The sequence below is a fragment of the Gekko japonicus genome, unplaced genomic scaffold (assembly GCF_001447785.1).
Source record: "Gekko japonicus isolate JY-2015 unplaced genomic scaffold, Gekko_japonicus_V1.1 scaffold3090, whole genome shotgun sequence".
NCBI lineage: Eukaryota > Metazoa > Chordata > Lepidosauria > Squamata > Gekkonidae > Gekko > Gekko japonicus.
In genome coordinates, this window is record NW_015166515.1 from 80,748 (window position 1) to 95,111 (window position 14,364).

Here is a 14,364-nt window from a genome sequence, read left to right on the forward strand (position 1 = left end):
GGCTCACACATTTTTGTCTCAGCTCAGGAAGGAGGGCTCCAGAGCAAACTAATTTATGCAGTAGCCAAATCGCTCACTCACAATTTTAATGCCCATAGCTCACAAAGTAGAATTTTTGCTCACAAGACCTCGCAGCTTAGAGGGAACATTGGAGCCAGCAGTAACGCCTTAGTGATCCTGTCGGCCCTGCCTCCACAGTGGCTTCTAATACTCCTCCCCCCTCCCTCCCCTACAATGGACAGGCAGCTATGTGTCAAGTGTAGGAGAGGGGGTGGGATGCTTACAGCTGCTGGGGAGGTTTGCTCAGCAGGATTGCCTTAGACCTGCTGCTGGCCCAGCCTCTCCGATGCCTTTAAATACAATCCCTCCCAACACCAGACAGGCGGTTGTCTGTCAGGTGTAGGAGCAGGGCCAGGGTACTTTAATCCATCAGGGACTCTGCCCCAGCAGGATCACCTTAGTGATGCTGCTGGACCAGCCTCTCTGATGGCTTCCAACACGCTCCCCCCACCTCCTACACCTAACAGGTGGTTTTCCGTCAGGTGCAGCAGTGGTTGCAGGGTGCTTAAAGCCATGAGGGAGTCCGCCCCAGTAGTAATGCCTTAGTGATCCTGCCAGCCTCCACAGTGGCTTCTAATACTCCTCTCCCTCCTACACTGGACAGGCACCTGCCAGGAGGAGGCAACTTAGGAATGCGGCAAGGACATTTGCACATAGTACTCCTGCGGGGCACTGAGCTGCGCAGGCCAAGTACCAGCAAGGTCACCCTGAGGTGCTCAGAACAACACAGTCTCCATATGAGCAAAACAATCCAGGAACACAAGTAGAGAGGCCATCACTTTCGTGGAAGGTGGAAGGAATTGACTTAACAGACGACTGCTTCTTAAATGGACAGTTCTATGTGGTCTGCTCCAGAGTGAGCTCATCAAGCAGCCTGGTGATCCTAGCACCTGAGCGCAGAACCACCAATGTGGTCTAGAGAGAGGTCCTTTGGTATAGAAAAAAAGTACGTATGTCTCACTCCATCTTTTACACTAAAATCTTCTGCACTAGAATTCCTACAACAAATGTCACATTTCAGACTTCATATCATTGGTATTATAACTGGATTTACGGAACTTAAATACTGTAGCGAAGCACGGGTATCAGGCTAGTAATTCCATAATCATGCAAGTTTAAGAAGTACATTTAATGGTATGAGAAGGATAATGAATGTATGCTAGCATACCTTCAAGTATTTTATCCTGTTTTTCCACCCAGAAAGCTCCTTTTAAGTTGCTGTTGCTATTGATGATGATGATAATAATGACTAATAATATTACTGAAAATAACAATTAGATTTGATCAGGCACAAACATGGACAACTAACCCAGAAGGGAATTTAAAAAGCAGCAATAATAATAAAAAAAATTAGAAACAGAACAAAATATCAAGAGAAATAAGTACTCAGAAAACATATCCTGAAATTGAGGAATTATTAGACATCATGCAAGACAAAGTCGTAGTGAAGGATGCAGTTATCTAAAAGTGAGCAGAAAGACCCTATGGTAGGAGAGTTTCACAGCATCGCCACATAGAAAGTACTGTTTTATGTGCATTTCCCCTATACCTTAGGGGTGGAACATCGAGTGGGGACCTGTAAGAAACTTGCGGGAGCGGCTATCCCATTCCCCCCCACCTCTGCTTCTTCCCCTCTCCCCCTACTTCTCTCATACTCTTTCTCCTTCCTGCCACCCCTTTTCTTTCTCTCCCCTCCATGCCTGTAATTTCCTTTCTGCCCCCACCCCATCACTCTTTCTGCCCCTGTCGATCTCCAGGAAACACAACAAATTGCCCAAATATTCCTCTTAGGGTTGCCAGCTCAATGTTGGGAAATTCCTGGAGATTTGGGAGTGGAGCCTCGGCTTTCATAGGGTAGCTGCTGTTGAACAGTAGCAAGCAGCCAAGCCTAGTTGAATCATATAAGTCAGGTGATATCAAGTCACCCAGAAGGTGCTCCTAGGCCTAGGTTTTCCAGCCTTCAGGTGGGACCTGGAGATCCCACAGAATTACAACTGAACTCTAGACAACAGAGATCTGTCCCCCTGGAGAAAATGGGTGGACTCTGTGGCATATCCAATGGAGGCCTCTCCCATTCCCAAACTTTGCACTCTTCAGACTTCACCACAGAACCTCCAGGAATCTCCCAACCCGGAGTGGGCAATCCTAGTCCCAGACCTGGCTCCAAACCCCCAGCTATTTAGCCATTCATACTGCAGGATGAATCCTTCCCAGTCCCAGGCCCAGTCCTGCTTTTTGCTTCCCCCCCCAGCCAGTCTATCTCTCACTGTTGATGCAATGGGGCCTGGAGTAGATCCCTGCGGTGGCCATTTCAAAGTGTATGGGGGGGACTCAACCCTTCCTAAGGCTCACCTGTGGCTGCTTCCTCCTCCTCCACGTGGCGCTCCTTCTCCCCCTCCATGAGTATCGAGGATCCCCGCTTCTTGTAATACCATAAACACCACCCTTCAAAGTAGCCATTTTCTTTGGGGGAACTGATCTCTGTCATCTGGAGATCAGTTGTAATTCCAGGAGATCTGCAGCCCTCACCTGGAGGTTGGCAACATTAGTTCCCCTGGAGGAAATGAATACTTTGGAGGGTGGAGTCTATGGCATTGTATCTGCCTGAAGTCCCTCCCTGTCTCAGTCCCCATCATCCCCAGGCTTCACCCCTCAAATATCCAGGAATTTCCCAACCTGAAGTTGGCATCCCTATCTCCTTCCCACCCAACAGCCAACCTACCTTTATTTGCCCCTCTGTCTTCAGCTTTCTGTCTCCTTTCCGCCCTGCAGCTTCTGCTGAGGAAAACTATGGTCTTCTCCACAGTGGGGACTAAAGCAGTTTACGTTATTCTCTCTTCCTTTTATCCACACAGCAACCCTATCAGGTATGTGACTGGTCCAAAGTATGTGACTGGTCCAAAATCACCCAGTGAGCTTCTACAGCAAGATGGGGATCTAAACCTGGGTCTCGCAAACACTACTCTGAAGCTCTGACCATTATACTACACTGACTTTCAGAGGGTGGCTGTTGTTGAACAGTAGCAAGCAGCCAGGCCTAGTTGAATCATGCAAGTCAGGTGGTATCAAGTCACCCAGAGGGTGCTGCTAGGCCTAGGTTTGCCAGCCTCCAGGTGGACATGGAGACCCCCCAGAATTTTAACTGAACTCCAGACAAAAGAGATCTGTCCCCCTGGAGACCATGGGTGGACACTCTGTGGCATTATATCCAGTTGAGGCCCCTCCCCTCCCCAGACTCTGCACTTCTCAGATTTAACCACAGAATATCCAGGAATTTCACAACCTGGAGTGGGCGATCCTAGTCCCAGGCCTGGTTTCAAACCCCCTTACTATGTAGCCATTCATACTGCAGGAGGAATCCTTACCAATCTGAGCTCTAGTCCTGGTTTGGGCTCCCCTCCCCCGGCTATCAGCCAGTTTATCACTGTAGATGCTGTGGTACCTGGAGTAAATCCCTGTGGCGGCCATTTCAAAAGGTATTGGGGGAGGATCCAACCCTCCCTGAGTTTTAACTTTTTGGATTTTTCTACAGACCCATGTAGTCCCCTTAGTCTGTAAAAAAAAACCAACCCCAACCTGTTGGAGGAGAGTGTGCCCCCTATCTGCAGAAATAGGTATCAGCACACAGAGGGGACTGTTGAGAATTAGATATAGATTTAGAAATTATATATATGCTGTTTTTCCAGGTTCCTGGTCTCCATTAGTACTCTTGTACCTGCATTCTGTACCAGTTAAAGTTTTTCAAAGGCTACCCCACATAGAAATGTATCACAGTAGTCAAATATGGATATAACCAAGGCACTCACCAGAATAGTCATATCAGCTTTCTCCCAGGAAGGATGAAAACTGATGCATCCCCGTAAGCTAAACAAAAACAACACTGCCATAGCCGCCAACTAACATCTAGCGCATTCCCAAACTGCTGATAGTTGTATGTCATTCACGTACCAATGACATTACACCCCAGATGTTCAAAAACTTCTCCAAGCTTTTTCATTTAGATATTAAGTAGAATAAGTATCAAGACTGAACCCTGTACAATCCCATAAGCCAAAGGCCAAAGAATCAAAAGCAATATCCCAGCACCATTTTTGGGGACAAGGAATGGCTTATGTACCTTCTCCATGAATGGTGTGTTGGTGACTGGTTGATGATTGTTCAAACCAGTAGAACCTTACGAAGATATTTTCCATAAAGTTCTTACCTCAGCCTCCCTTTCAAGGAGACATTTTTTTAAACCTTTCCTGCCCAGCTGATTAGTGGCCCTCTGGCTGCTTTAATTAGCAGGTGAATGAAGGAGTGACTGTGCAAGAAGATATGAGTTTCCCTCTGATGTAGTGCATTCTCAGAGCACGCTTGCAAGAAGACAATCTACTACAGTGCTGATAAAGAACCAGGAAAATGATGGAAATGGTATCGTGCAGGGATGGGGACAATCGTTTTAATCCATAGCAATGTATGAGCAAATGGCAAAAATATTGCTATTTGATTGCCTGAGTGTCTGACATTTGCTGAAGAGTTTATCCCCTCTGACAAAGGGATTTTTGTAGTGAAAACAAACACTGTGACAATTTAGCACAGCATTCGTTACCACATGTTATTTCTGTCCTATACATGCGGGGTAGTCACATTTCTCCCAGCCATTTCCTGTAGCCTATATGGCTTCTTTTCCTGAACTGTAACTTTTCTATCCCTGCCTTGAAGTTTCCACCTGGATCTCTTAACTGGAAGCATGCTTCTGTATGTTATTTCTTGGAAGGTGACTCCTGGCTGCCTGATCCAGATGTAACACTTGCTTTTCATTTTAAAAAGCTAATTTTGGAACTCTTAAAAAAACACCCTTGAATAACCATCTGTTTAATGGAAAGTAGAAGTTTAATGTGTCTGTGGTTGTGATTCTGAAATTCTTGACCGGCCTAAATGCTTATTTCTGTAAAACCCTTTTTGTTAGTTTTTTTTAAAGCTTACATTTTATGAAAGTGATATCACAGTAATAAAACCTTATTTGTTTCAGTAACTGGCTAACATACTGTAGTTAAAACTTCTGTTCCCCCTTAGCTTAAACATATCTGAATATGTGCTCTCTTTTTCTATACTGAACTGTGGCCCATTCTCATAACCATTTGGCCTGTAGCAGTTGCTTGACAATCCTGCATGTCTTGACTCCTTCAGTGTGGCTAGTTCTATGCAGCTGCTGCCATATCTAGTATTAAGCTTTTTATATTCCCTGCAAAAGGCTTTTAAACTATTTGGTGATGCAATGAAAAGCTTAATCCTGTGCATATTGTTGACTCCATGTGACTAGTTGGCTACATGCAGGAAATTGGGAGGAAAGCGATGGCGAACCTAAACAGCATGATAAAAAGTAGAGACATCACCCTGCCAACAAAAGTCCGCATGGTCAAAGCAATGGTATTCCCAGTAGTCATGTATGGCTGCGAGAGCTGGACTATAAGGAAGGCCGAGCGCCGAAGAATAGATTCTTTTGAACTATGGTGCTGGAGAAGACTCTTGAGAGTCCCTTGGACTGCAAGAAGAACAAATCAGTCAATCCTCAAAGAAATCAACCCTGACTGTTCCCTGGAAGGCCAGATAATGAAACTGAGGCTCAAATACTGTGGCCACCAAATGAGAAGGGAGCACTCCCTGAAGAAGACCCTGATGCTGGGAAAGATTGAAGGTCAAAGAAGACGGGGACGGCAAAGGATGAGATGGTTAGACAGTGTCATCGATGCAACGAACATGAAATTGAGCCAACTTCAGAGGACGGCGGAAGACAGGAGGGCCTGGCGTGACCTGGTCCATGGGGTCGCGAAGAGTCGGACTCGACTGTGCGACTGAACAACAAAAGGAAATTAGTATGCCTATGAATCTCATGCAGCAATCAGGCACACTAGTAGTGATCATGTAAAATGCCAATAGTGTACAATTCCATATGGAGTGATTACTGAGTCATATAAATCAGCAATAGTCAACATAATATAACAGTGCTTGTTGGCTTCATGTGAAGCCCTAGCCAGTAATGTCATCACAGATATTCTTGCAAACACAGACTTATATCTGGAGGTAATATGTTGATGATGTTGTCCATTTTTATGTGTACAGCTCTATTATATGGAAGCCACTTTACCAACTCTTGAAAATGTGAAGGAGTGAAATCTACGGCATTCCCTGGTTTTGAAGTATCCATCTTGTTGTCCTCTGTAACTTAACCTATGAGCAAAGTGCAGAAAATCAGGTGTTGGTTAGAGAGCAGATAGTTCCTCAGGCTTAGAAAGAAAATCCTAAAGAAGCTAACTCAACTGTTAACTAAAATATATATATCAACATATCACTATTTATTGAAACCTTTTCAGAAGCATACATTTTATATTGTACAAAGTTATTGCATTGAATTCTCTGTACTGTCATGCAAATTTTTGAATAAAAATTACAAATAATAAAAAATGAAAGTTCTAGAGAGCTGGGGGTTTAATAGGAAAATTTATTTTTCTATCAGCTATTCTTGAGAATACCATAATTCTGCTGGGAGTGTAGATGGGGGGGGGGACTTTGTAGGAGGAAAAGTTGGATTTATATCCCGCCCTTCACTTGGAGTCTCAGAGCAGTTTACAATCTCCTTCCATTCCTCTCCCCACAACAGATAACCTGTGAGGTAGGTGGGGCTGAGAGAGCTCTGAGAGAACAGCTCTCAGAGAACTGGGACTGACCCAAGGTCACCCAGCTGGCTACATGTGGAGGACTGGGGAATCAAACCCAGTTCCTCAGATTAGAGTCTGCCATTCATAACCACTTCACCAAACTGGCTCCCTCGTTTTAGTCAGCACTGGAAAAATATCTGAGATTTATGGACTGCCTTCCACTAGCTGGCCTAACCCGGATAGCCCAAGCTAGCCCAATCCTGTGAGATCACAGAAGCTAAGTAGGGTCAGCCCTGGCTAGTATTTGGATGGGAGACCTCCAAGGAATACCAAGTGATGTGGAGGCAGGCAGTGACAAGGCACCCCTGAAGGTCTCTTACCTTTGAAAACCCTACAGGGTCTCCGTAAATCAGTTGTGACGTGACCGTAAAACAAACAAAGAAAAACCCACTGGTTGCTATGTTTATGGAATGGATACGCCGGTTGTTGCTCACCTTTGTATGACCACACTGATTCTTAACTTTTTCCTTCTAGACTTGTGCGGGGGGGGGTGCTTTAGCCTTTTCTTTAATTTGAGACATGTTGCTTTGTGCAAAATAGTGGTGCTAATTGTCTAGTTGGTGGTAATGTCATAGAATCAGTCGTAGGTACCAGCACGAAATGTTTAGGCACCCAGTTGTCTGGGCTTTTTCTAACACTAATTTCAGTTACACCATATGCACTTACTGTGGACAGCTAACACATTTACAAAGCCATGCAATATCTACTTTAGGGTTAGTCTGTATCCCCGCTGTTGCCTTAACATCTGCATCTGGGTGCAGATCATATGGCCCATGGGGCACATGTGGTCTCCAGGGGCATGTCATATGGCCCAAAGCCCCTGATGACATCTATGTCACCTACCCAGGTTCTCGGTCCTTCACCAATCACAGACTGGGGGGGAGGAGTGGCTCTATTCATTCGGGAGGCTTACTACTTCAGGGCGCTCCCACTGCTGAGGATCACAGGCATAGAGGGTGTCAGCTTAGTGTGGGAAGCCAGGGAGAGCATGGCAATTTGGCTGGTGTACTGACCACACAACGCACCGGCCTATAGCCTACCATCCCTGGTGAAGGCCGTATGGGGGTGGGAATTGGAACACCCTAGACTGATAGTCCTGGGTGATTTCAATGTCCATGCTGATGATGTGGCCTCTACTCAGGCAATGGACCTAGTATCGTCCATAGCGGCACTGGGACTCTCTCAAATTGTAACGACTCCCACTCACCGAGCTGGGCACACGCTTGATCTGATCTTCGTGGTGGGGGTTACAGTGGACCAGATTACTGCTTTGGCAGTGCCATGGTCGGACCTGTCTGATGGTTTCACTCTGACTCTGTTTGGGCGGGGAGCCTATTTTTGTTTGCCTGCGGAGCCAAATGGACCCTATGTGGCTTCAGATGGCTCTCCGGGATCCAGTGTTCCCTGGCGGCCTGTTAGATGAGCCTGTTGAGGAATTGGCATAGTCAACTCATGACAGCCATCGAGGAGTTCGCTCCCTGATGCCCTCTCCGCCCTCGCTCCAGGCTTGCCCCATGGTTTACCCAGGAGTTGCAAAAGGACTTGTCCTTTTATCCCATGATTTTTGAGCTTACTTAGGAGCCTTTGATGAGGAACTTTATCAAAAGCTTTCTGGAAGCCACATGTTTGTTCACCCCCTCAAAGAACACTAAGAGGTTAATGAGACAAGATCTTCCCTTACAGAACCCATGCTGAGTCTGCCTCAATAGGTTTTGTTAATCTATGTGCCTACTAATTCTTTCCTTAATAATGGTTTCCACCAATTTACCCGGTATTGATGTCAGACTGACTGGCCTGTAATTTCCCGGCTCTCCTCTGGAACCCTTTTTAAAGATGGGAGTGACATTAGCTACCTTCCAGTCCTCAGGAATGGAGGCAGATTTAAGCCTGGTCTTAAGGAGGCCAGGCTGTTGACAACCAGGGCCAGGGCTTTCTCGGTGGTGGCTCCATCCTGGTGGAATGAGCTCCCAGAGGAGATCAGGGCCCTGCGGAACCTTTTACAGTTCTGCAGGGCCTGTAAAACGGAGCTCTTCCACCAGGCTTTTGGAGCTGCTGCCACCACTAGCAACTAGGATAGGAAGCCCGTTGCCTTTGGAATTCGTAATAACAGCCTGTGCCAGCTGTCTGCAAGACATTCGAGGAAGATCTACGAGCCGGTTATGGGAAGAGAGCTGATATGGCAGCCATCGCTGTTCTAATAAACAACAATACTAGCACTTATTATGTTATTGTCAATTGATTTAGCCCTGTTTTAAATGTTTTAATTGTAATCATGTACCGATTGTATGTAAGCTTTATTGAATATTCTTCCAGAAACATATAGTAAAGCAAATAAATACATAATCACATATTTTTTCACAGCAGCTAGAATATTATTAGCCAAAGCATGGAAAGAAGAAGAAATACCCACGAAAAAGGATGTAATAGATAAAATTTTGTCAGTAGCTGAAATGGATAGATTAAGTTTAACAATACAAGGTAATAGCAAAGAAATATTTGAAAAACGATGGAAAATGTTTTATGTATGGCTAGACAATGTAAATAAATATGACTCACAAGAATAAGAAATGTAAACCGATGACATGATGTATATTGAAAATCATAAATAAACAAGGAAACGCCCCTTGAAGAACCTACTATCCCAGCTGGTACGCAAGATTTTTTTAAAGAGCTCATTCAAGTATGTGGGGCTCCTTGATGGGGAGTGGTGGTGTCGTGGGCTCTGCCCCAGAAGGGCTTCCGAATAGCCTTGAATCCCTGTGCCTTAGAACGTTCTCCCTTAAAACATTTTATCCTCACAAAAGTTCTGTGAGTTAGCTTAGGATGAACGTGTGTGAATGGCTGAAAGTCACCCAGATGAGCTTCCATGGCAGAGTGGAAATTCAGACCCACATCTCCTGTATCCTAGTCCAGCACTTCAGCCACGGCACCATGAAGCCCATCCAAATTCTCTACCCTTTATTTTTCTCTTTAAACTACCAGCCTGATCAGGCGATAGGGGTTTTTTTTTGGCACAACCTCCCTGACAAAGGAGAAATGGTCTTTTCAATAATAAAGTAATATTCAATTTATTAAAATGTAATCAGTAACTCAGCTGTATTTTAAGAAATGAATCTAGTGAAATGCTTCAATTGGCGAAGCACCCATTTATTGATAACTGTACAGCTAGGATGGTCTGGTTTATAGGGTAGATTTCAAATGTACAAAAATCTTTGTTCGTTTCATCTCAGTAATATTCGCAAGACCTCTCTAAAGCAGGTCAGTAGGTTTATCCTCATGTTGTAGAAGCACTCCTGTACTTTAATCTGATGATGTCATGGGGTGGGGTCCCGCTGAACTCCAATGAAGGACCAGTCTGGCCCATTTACCTTCCTGCATGTAGCTTGGCCCTTGGATTGGACAGAATGGGTTTGCATCAGTTAGTTCCAGGGCTATTTTTGGGCAGGAACGCACAGGGACGGAGTTCCGGCTGGCTCCCAAGTTGGCCACGCCCAGCAGGAACTCGTTAGCATAATAGGCCACACCCAATAGCAGAAACTCATTAGGATTGGCTACATTAGGGGGGTGTGGCCTAACATGCAAAGGAGTTCCTGCTACAAAAAAAGCCCTGGGTTTTGACAACAAACAAGGTAAACAGAATAAGAAGCGAAAGGTGGGTGTGGCTGGATGACCACACTTCTGGTAACATGGGGGTGTGGCCTAATGTGCTAATGAGTGGTGCTGTCAGGGTGTGGCCTAATATGCTAATGAGTTTTGCTGTTGTGTGTGGCCTATTATGCTAATGAGTTCCTGCTGGGCTTTTTCTACAAAAAGAGCCATATCAGGTAAGTATTCTAATCTAGCTGAGTAACCACCGTCCATTCATTGTGTGCTCAGGTGATGTTTCTGAATGTCTGACTTGATTGTTGTGTACACATTCACCCCTGTGCATGCCTCACCTGTTTCTTCTCAGATGTGGACGAGTGTGCCCAAGGGCTCGATGACTGTCACCCGGATGCAATTTGTCAAAATACACCAAAGCTATACAAGTGCACCTGTAAGCCAGGTTACAGTGGAGAAGGAAAGATATGTGAAGGTAACTGGACTCTGATGGTTTACAGAACACAGTGGAACAAGTACACATCACTGTAACATCTTGGAGCAAAATGCCCAAGGTGGTCAATATGTGATGGAGGTTTTTTGAAACTAAATGACAGCATTTGCTGCATTTGAGAACCACCTTTTCCCTGTATTCAGTGAAATGTTGTGCTGCTAAAGCCCCAGTGCTGCCGCTGTGTTTGTGTGTGATTAAAATAAAGGTTGGTTTTAAAAGGAGTATGTTTTCTCTGTCTGATTATACCCCCCCCCATTTAATAGATATAAGGGGTTTTTTATGTGTGTGTGCCAAGTAGTTTAGAAGAGAAAGAGAGCGGGAAACCCACTGGTAGGCATTTTCATTTTCAGTAGGCCTTGCAGAGACCACCTGCTCAGAGGCAGCATTTGGCAGTTAGTAAGAGTCGGATTCGACTGGCTTTCGAGCAAGGGAACCTTTACCTTTAGAAGGTGTGATTGTAATTTGCATAGATGTGCACAGGGCTATTTTTGGGCAGGAACGCACGGGAACGGAGTTCCGGCTGGCTCCCAAGTTGGCCACGCCCAGCAGGAACTCATTAGCATAATAGGCCACACCCAACAGCAGGAAATCATTAGGATTGGCTACATTAGGGGTGTGTGGCCTAACATGCAAAGGAGGTCCTGCTACAAAAAAAGGCCCTGGGTTTTGACAACAAAGAAGGTAAACAGAATAACAAGCAAAAGGTGGGTGTGGCTGGATGAGCACACTTCTGGTAACATGGGGGTGTGGCCTAATATGCTAATGAGCTGTGCTGTCAGGGGTGTGGCCCAATATGCTAATGAGTTCCTGCTGGGCTTTTTCTACAAAAAAAGCCCTGGATGTGCACCTTCAAGTTTGCAAAGTGCATTTTAAAAGTAACATGTTCATTTACTCCCCAAAATGTTCAGCTGAGCTATTCTCCATATGTTTTTAAAATTGTCTGTTTGGCCAGACTTTGCTAGTGAAAGCTCTTACAAAAGAATTGGATGTGTTTGCTCCTTAGCACGCTCAGTTACGCAAGCCTCGTGAGAAGTGTCTTTTTAAAGGTGGGGAGGGCAGGAGAACCCAGACAGCTGCAGCTATTCTCTCCAAGTTATAGCTGAAATTTAGCGAGGTGTCTGAAATTGTTGCTTAAATGATGTCTCTTAGCTTAATGAGGGTTGTTGTTCAGTTGCACAGTCGAGCCCGACTCTTTGCGACCCCAAATGATAGACTTCATCCTAGACAGGTGATCTAGCTTTGTTGTGGATGTCACTGAGTTCAGCTTATATATATTAGAGAACTGAATTAGGCTCAGAATCTTCAGTTTATAACAATTTCTCTCACTTAGTCTGCATGCTAAACTGGTATTAGGAAGGATTTAAACCTGATCCATAGATTTATGCAAGAGTTTACTGAGCATAGTACAGGTAGAAGGAACGGAGGCAAGGCAAAGAGTAACTATAGCGTGGGTAGTTAACTGTTCTTTTCTTCTTCTCTACAAAACAGCAAACTCATCTGCAAGCAGCGGGTGCTGGTGAGTGTAAGATTGTGTAGCCAAGAGGCAGGACTTCCCTATCTGTACGTAGGAAACTGACAGTGCAGTCCTGTGCAGTATTATTCCAGTCTAAATTAAAGTTTAAAATGGAATAACTCTTCATCGTATTGCACTGTTAAATCAACAGAATGCTGTATGAATTGCCTAATGCATTTGATACTGTTGTATAAGTATATACAGTGTACAGTCTATAAGTAGTTTCTTAAATCTGATTTATTTGCACGGTATGAATGATTTAAGATACCAGTTACTGTTAGCATGTATGTAGTATAATCATGTCATGGCCTGTCTTTAGCAAACAGGCAGGCATTCATGATACTGACTTTTGCTTTATTCCCCAGACATTGATGAATGTGATAATGACTTCAATGGAGGCTGCGTGCACGAATGTTTCAACATTCCAGGCAATTATCGCTGTATGTGTTATGATGGCTTCATGTTGGCTCAGGATGGCCATAATTGTCTTGGTAAGGATCATGCTGCAAAATGCACCTGCATCAGCACTAAACGCTGGTAGTATAAAGCGCTCACATTATCCACCAGTGCTCTGATATTCAGAACAAAGGCACAGTTAGTTTTAATAACCGAATAGGTGGTTCTGTCATTTGGTGTATTACGTTTGTCGTCTGTCAAATGTGGGTGCTGGTGTTTATATTTGCACAGCCAGAGCCATAGGAGTGGAAGAAAGCAAGTACAGTCTCATGGCCTAAACCGTATTCTCAGTGCACAAATGGCTTTCCAAAATGCTTGGGAAGTTATGGGTGAAATGCGTCACTTTTTTATCAAGCAGGCATACTGCTGTTTTGACAGTTTGGGCTGCCAAGTTCTTCCTTGGAGATGGTGCCTAACCCTTCCTTTGCACTGGGAGGGCTGCAGGCACTCTGCCTCCCTCCTTGCTATTCTACTAATCTTTCTGTCCATATTCCACCCAATCTAAGAAATGCTGTGTTAAGTCGTGCGCTTAACAAAGAGTCGGAGAGTGATTCAGCAAGAATTGCGGTTTATTCTTCAGCTTAGTTACTATCGCCAGCCAGAACCATCATTCGAACCACTCGAGCCGAAGGACAAGCACTGGCTGCTCTGTATTTAAACATTCCCGGCTAGTGTAGCCACACCCTCTGTACAAATAACAACCTATGAGGTTGAAGATATAAAGTCCAATCACAAGCGGTCCCGCTTTACAGCGTGATTGGTAGGCACTCTCTGGGCTAGGGCTCCTATAGGTTACATTAGGATCCTAGCCCAGGATGAAGCTCAACATGGCATCTCAATCAGTCGATTCACACATCAGTATTTACACAGTTCACATAGCAGTTATATACAATGCAATACATAACAAATCCCTCCCCCCTAAGCAAAAACATTTAGGAACAATCGTAATCGCTTAAGTAGGTGGGCACTCTGCGCACTCGCTGAGACCTCCGTGGCGTCATATTCTCTCTGAGATTCTATTAATTTAATTGCTTCCTTTTTTTCTCCTTGCTTTGCAAGGATATTTTGAGAGCAAATACGGTATAACATTGTGGCTGCTTGTAATGGCATGCTGCTTGGAGTTGTTTTGAGTGCCAGACCCTAAGATTTGCCACAGCATCTGTGGCCGGCAACTTCCAGGAGGGAAGCAAAAAGGTGTGGCCAGCCAGCTTGGAGTCACATATGTGGACATCTCAAGAAAACATCACCAAAGAGACAGAAGTCAGTGAGAATGGCTTAGAGCATGTTGTGGAGGAGACTTACAGCTTGTGGTTTGGTGAAGACAAGGAGAACATGGATATTTGTTTTAGCTGATTCATTTCCTCACAGAATTTTGTATTGAATCTGCTTTATTATATTGAGTTTAGATTCCTGGGAATTTCAGCTTTCATTTAAAAATGAACAGAAACCCTCTTGCACTTAGGTTACGAAGGTATGGTTGAATATGTGCAGGCAATATGTGTAAAAGATCAGAGTGGAGCGGGTAGATTTCTCAGGGGCAA

The 14,364-nt window shown here is 44.7% G+C and overlaps 1 protein-coding gene across 4 annotated transcripts in view; it reads left to right on the top strand.

The window, feature by feature from the left end:
• Positions 1-14,364, top strand: part of SCUBE2 (signal peptide, CUB domain, EGF-like 2) — a 100,668-nt gene that overhangs the window by 4,714 nt on the left and 81,590 nt on the right. For all 4 annotated transcript variants that reach the window (XM_015412270.1, XM_015412268.1, XM_015412267.1 and 1 more), the window contains exons 2-3: positions 10,714-10,836; positions 12,733-12,858. In XM_015412270.1, the coding sequence (XP_015267756.1) occupies positions 10,714-10,836; positions 12,733-12,858 (249 nt within the window). The remainder of the gene's footprint in view (positions 1-10,713; positions 10,837-12,732; positions 12,859-14,364) is intronic.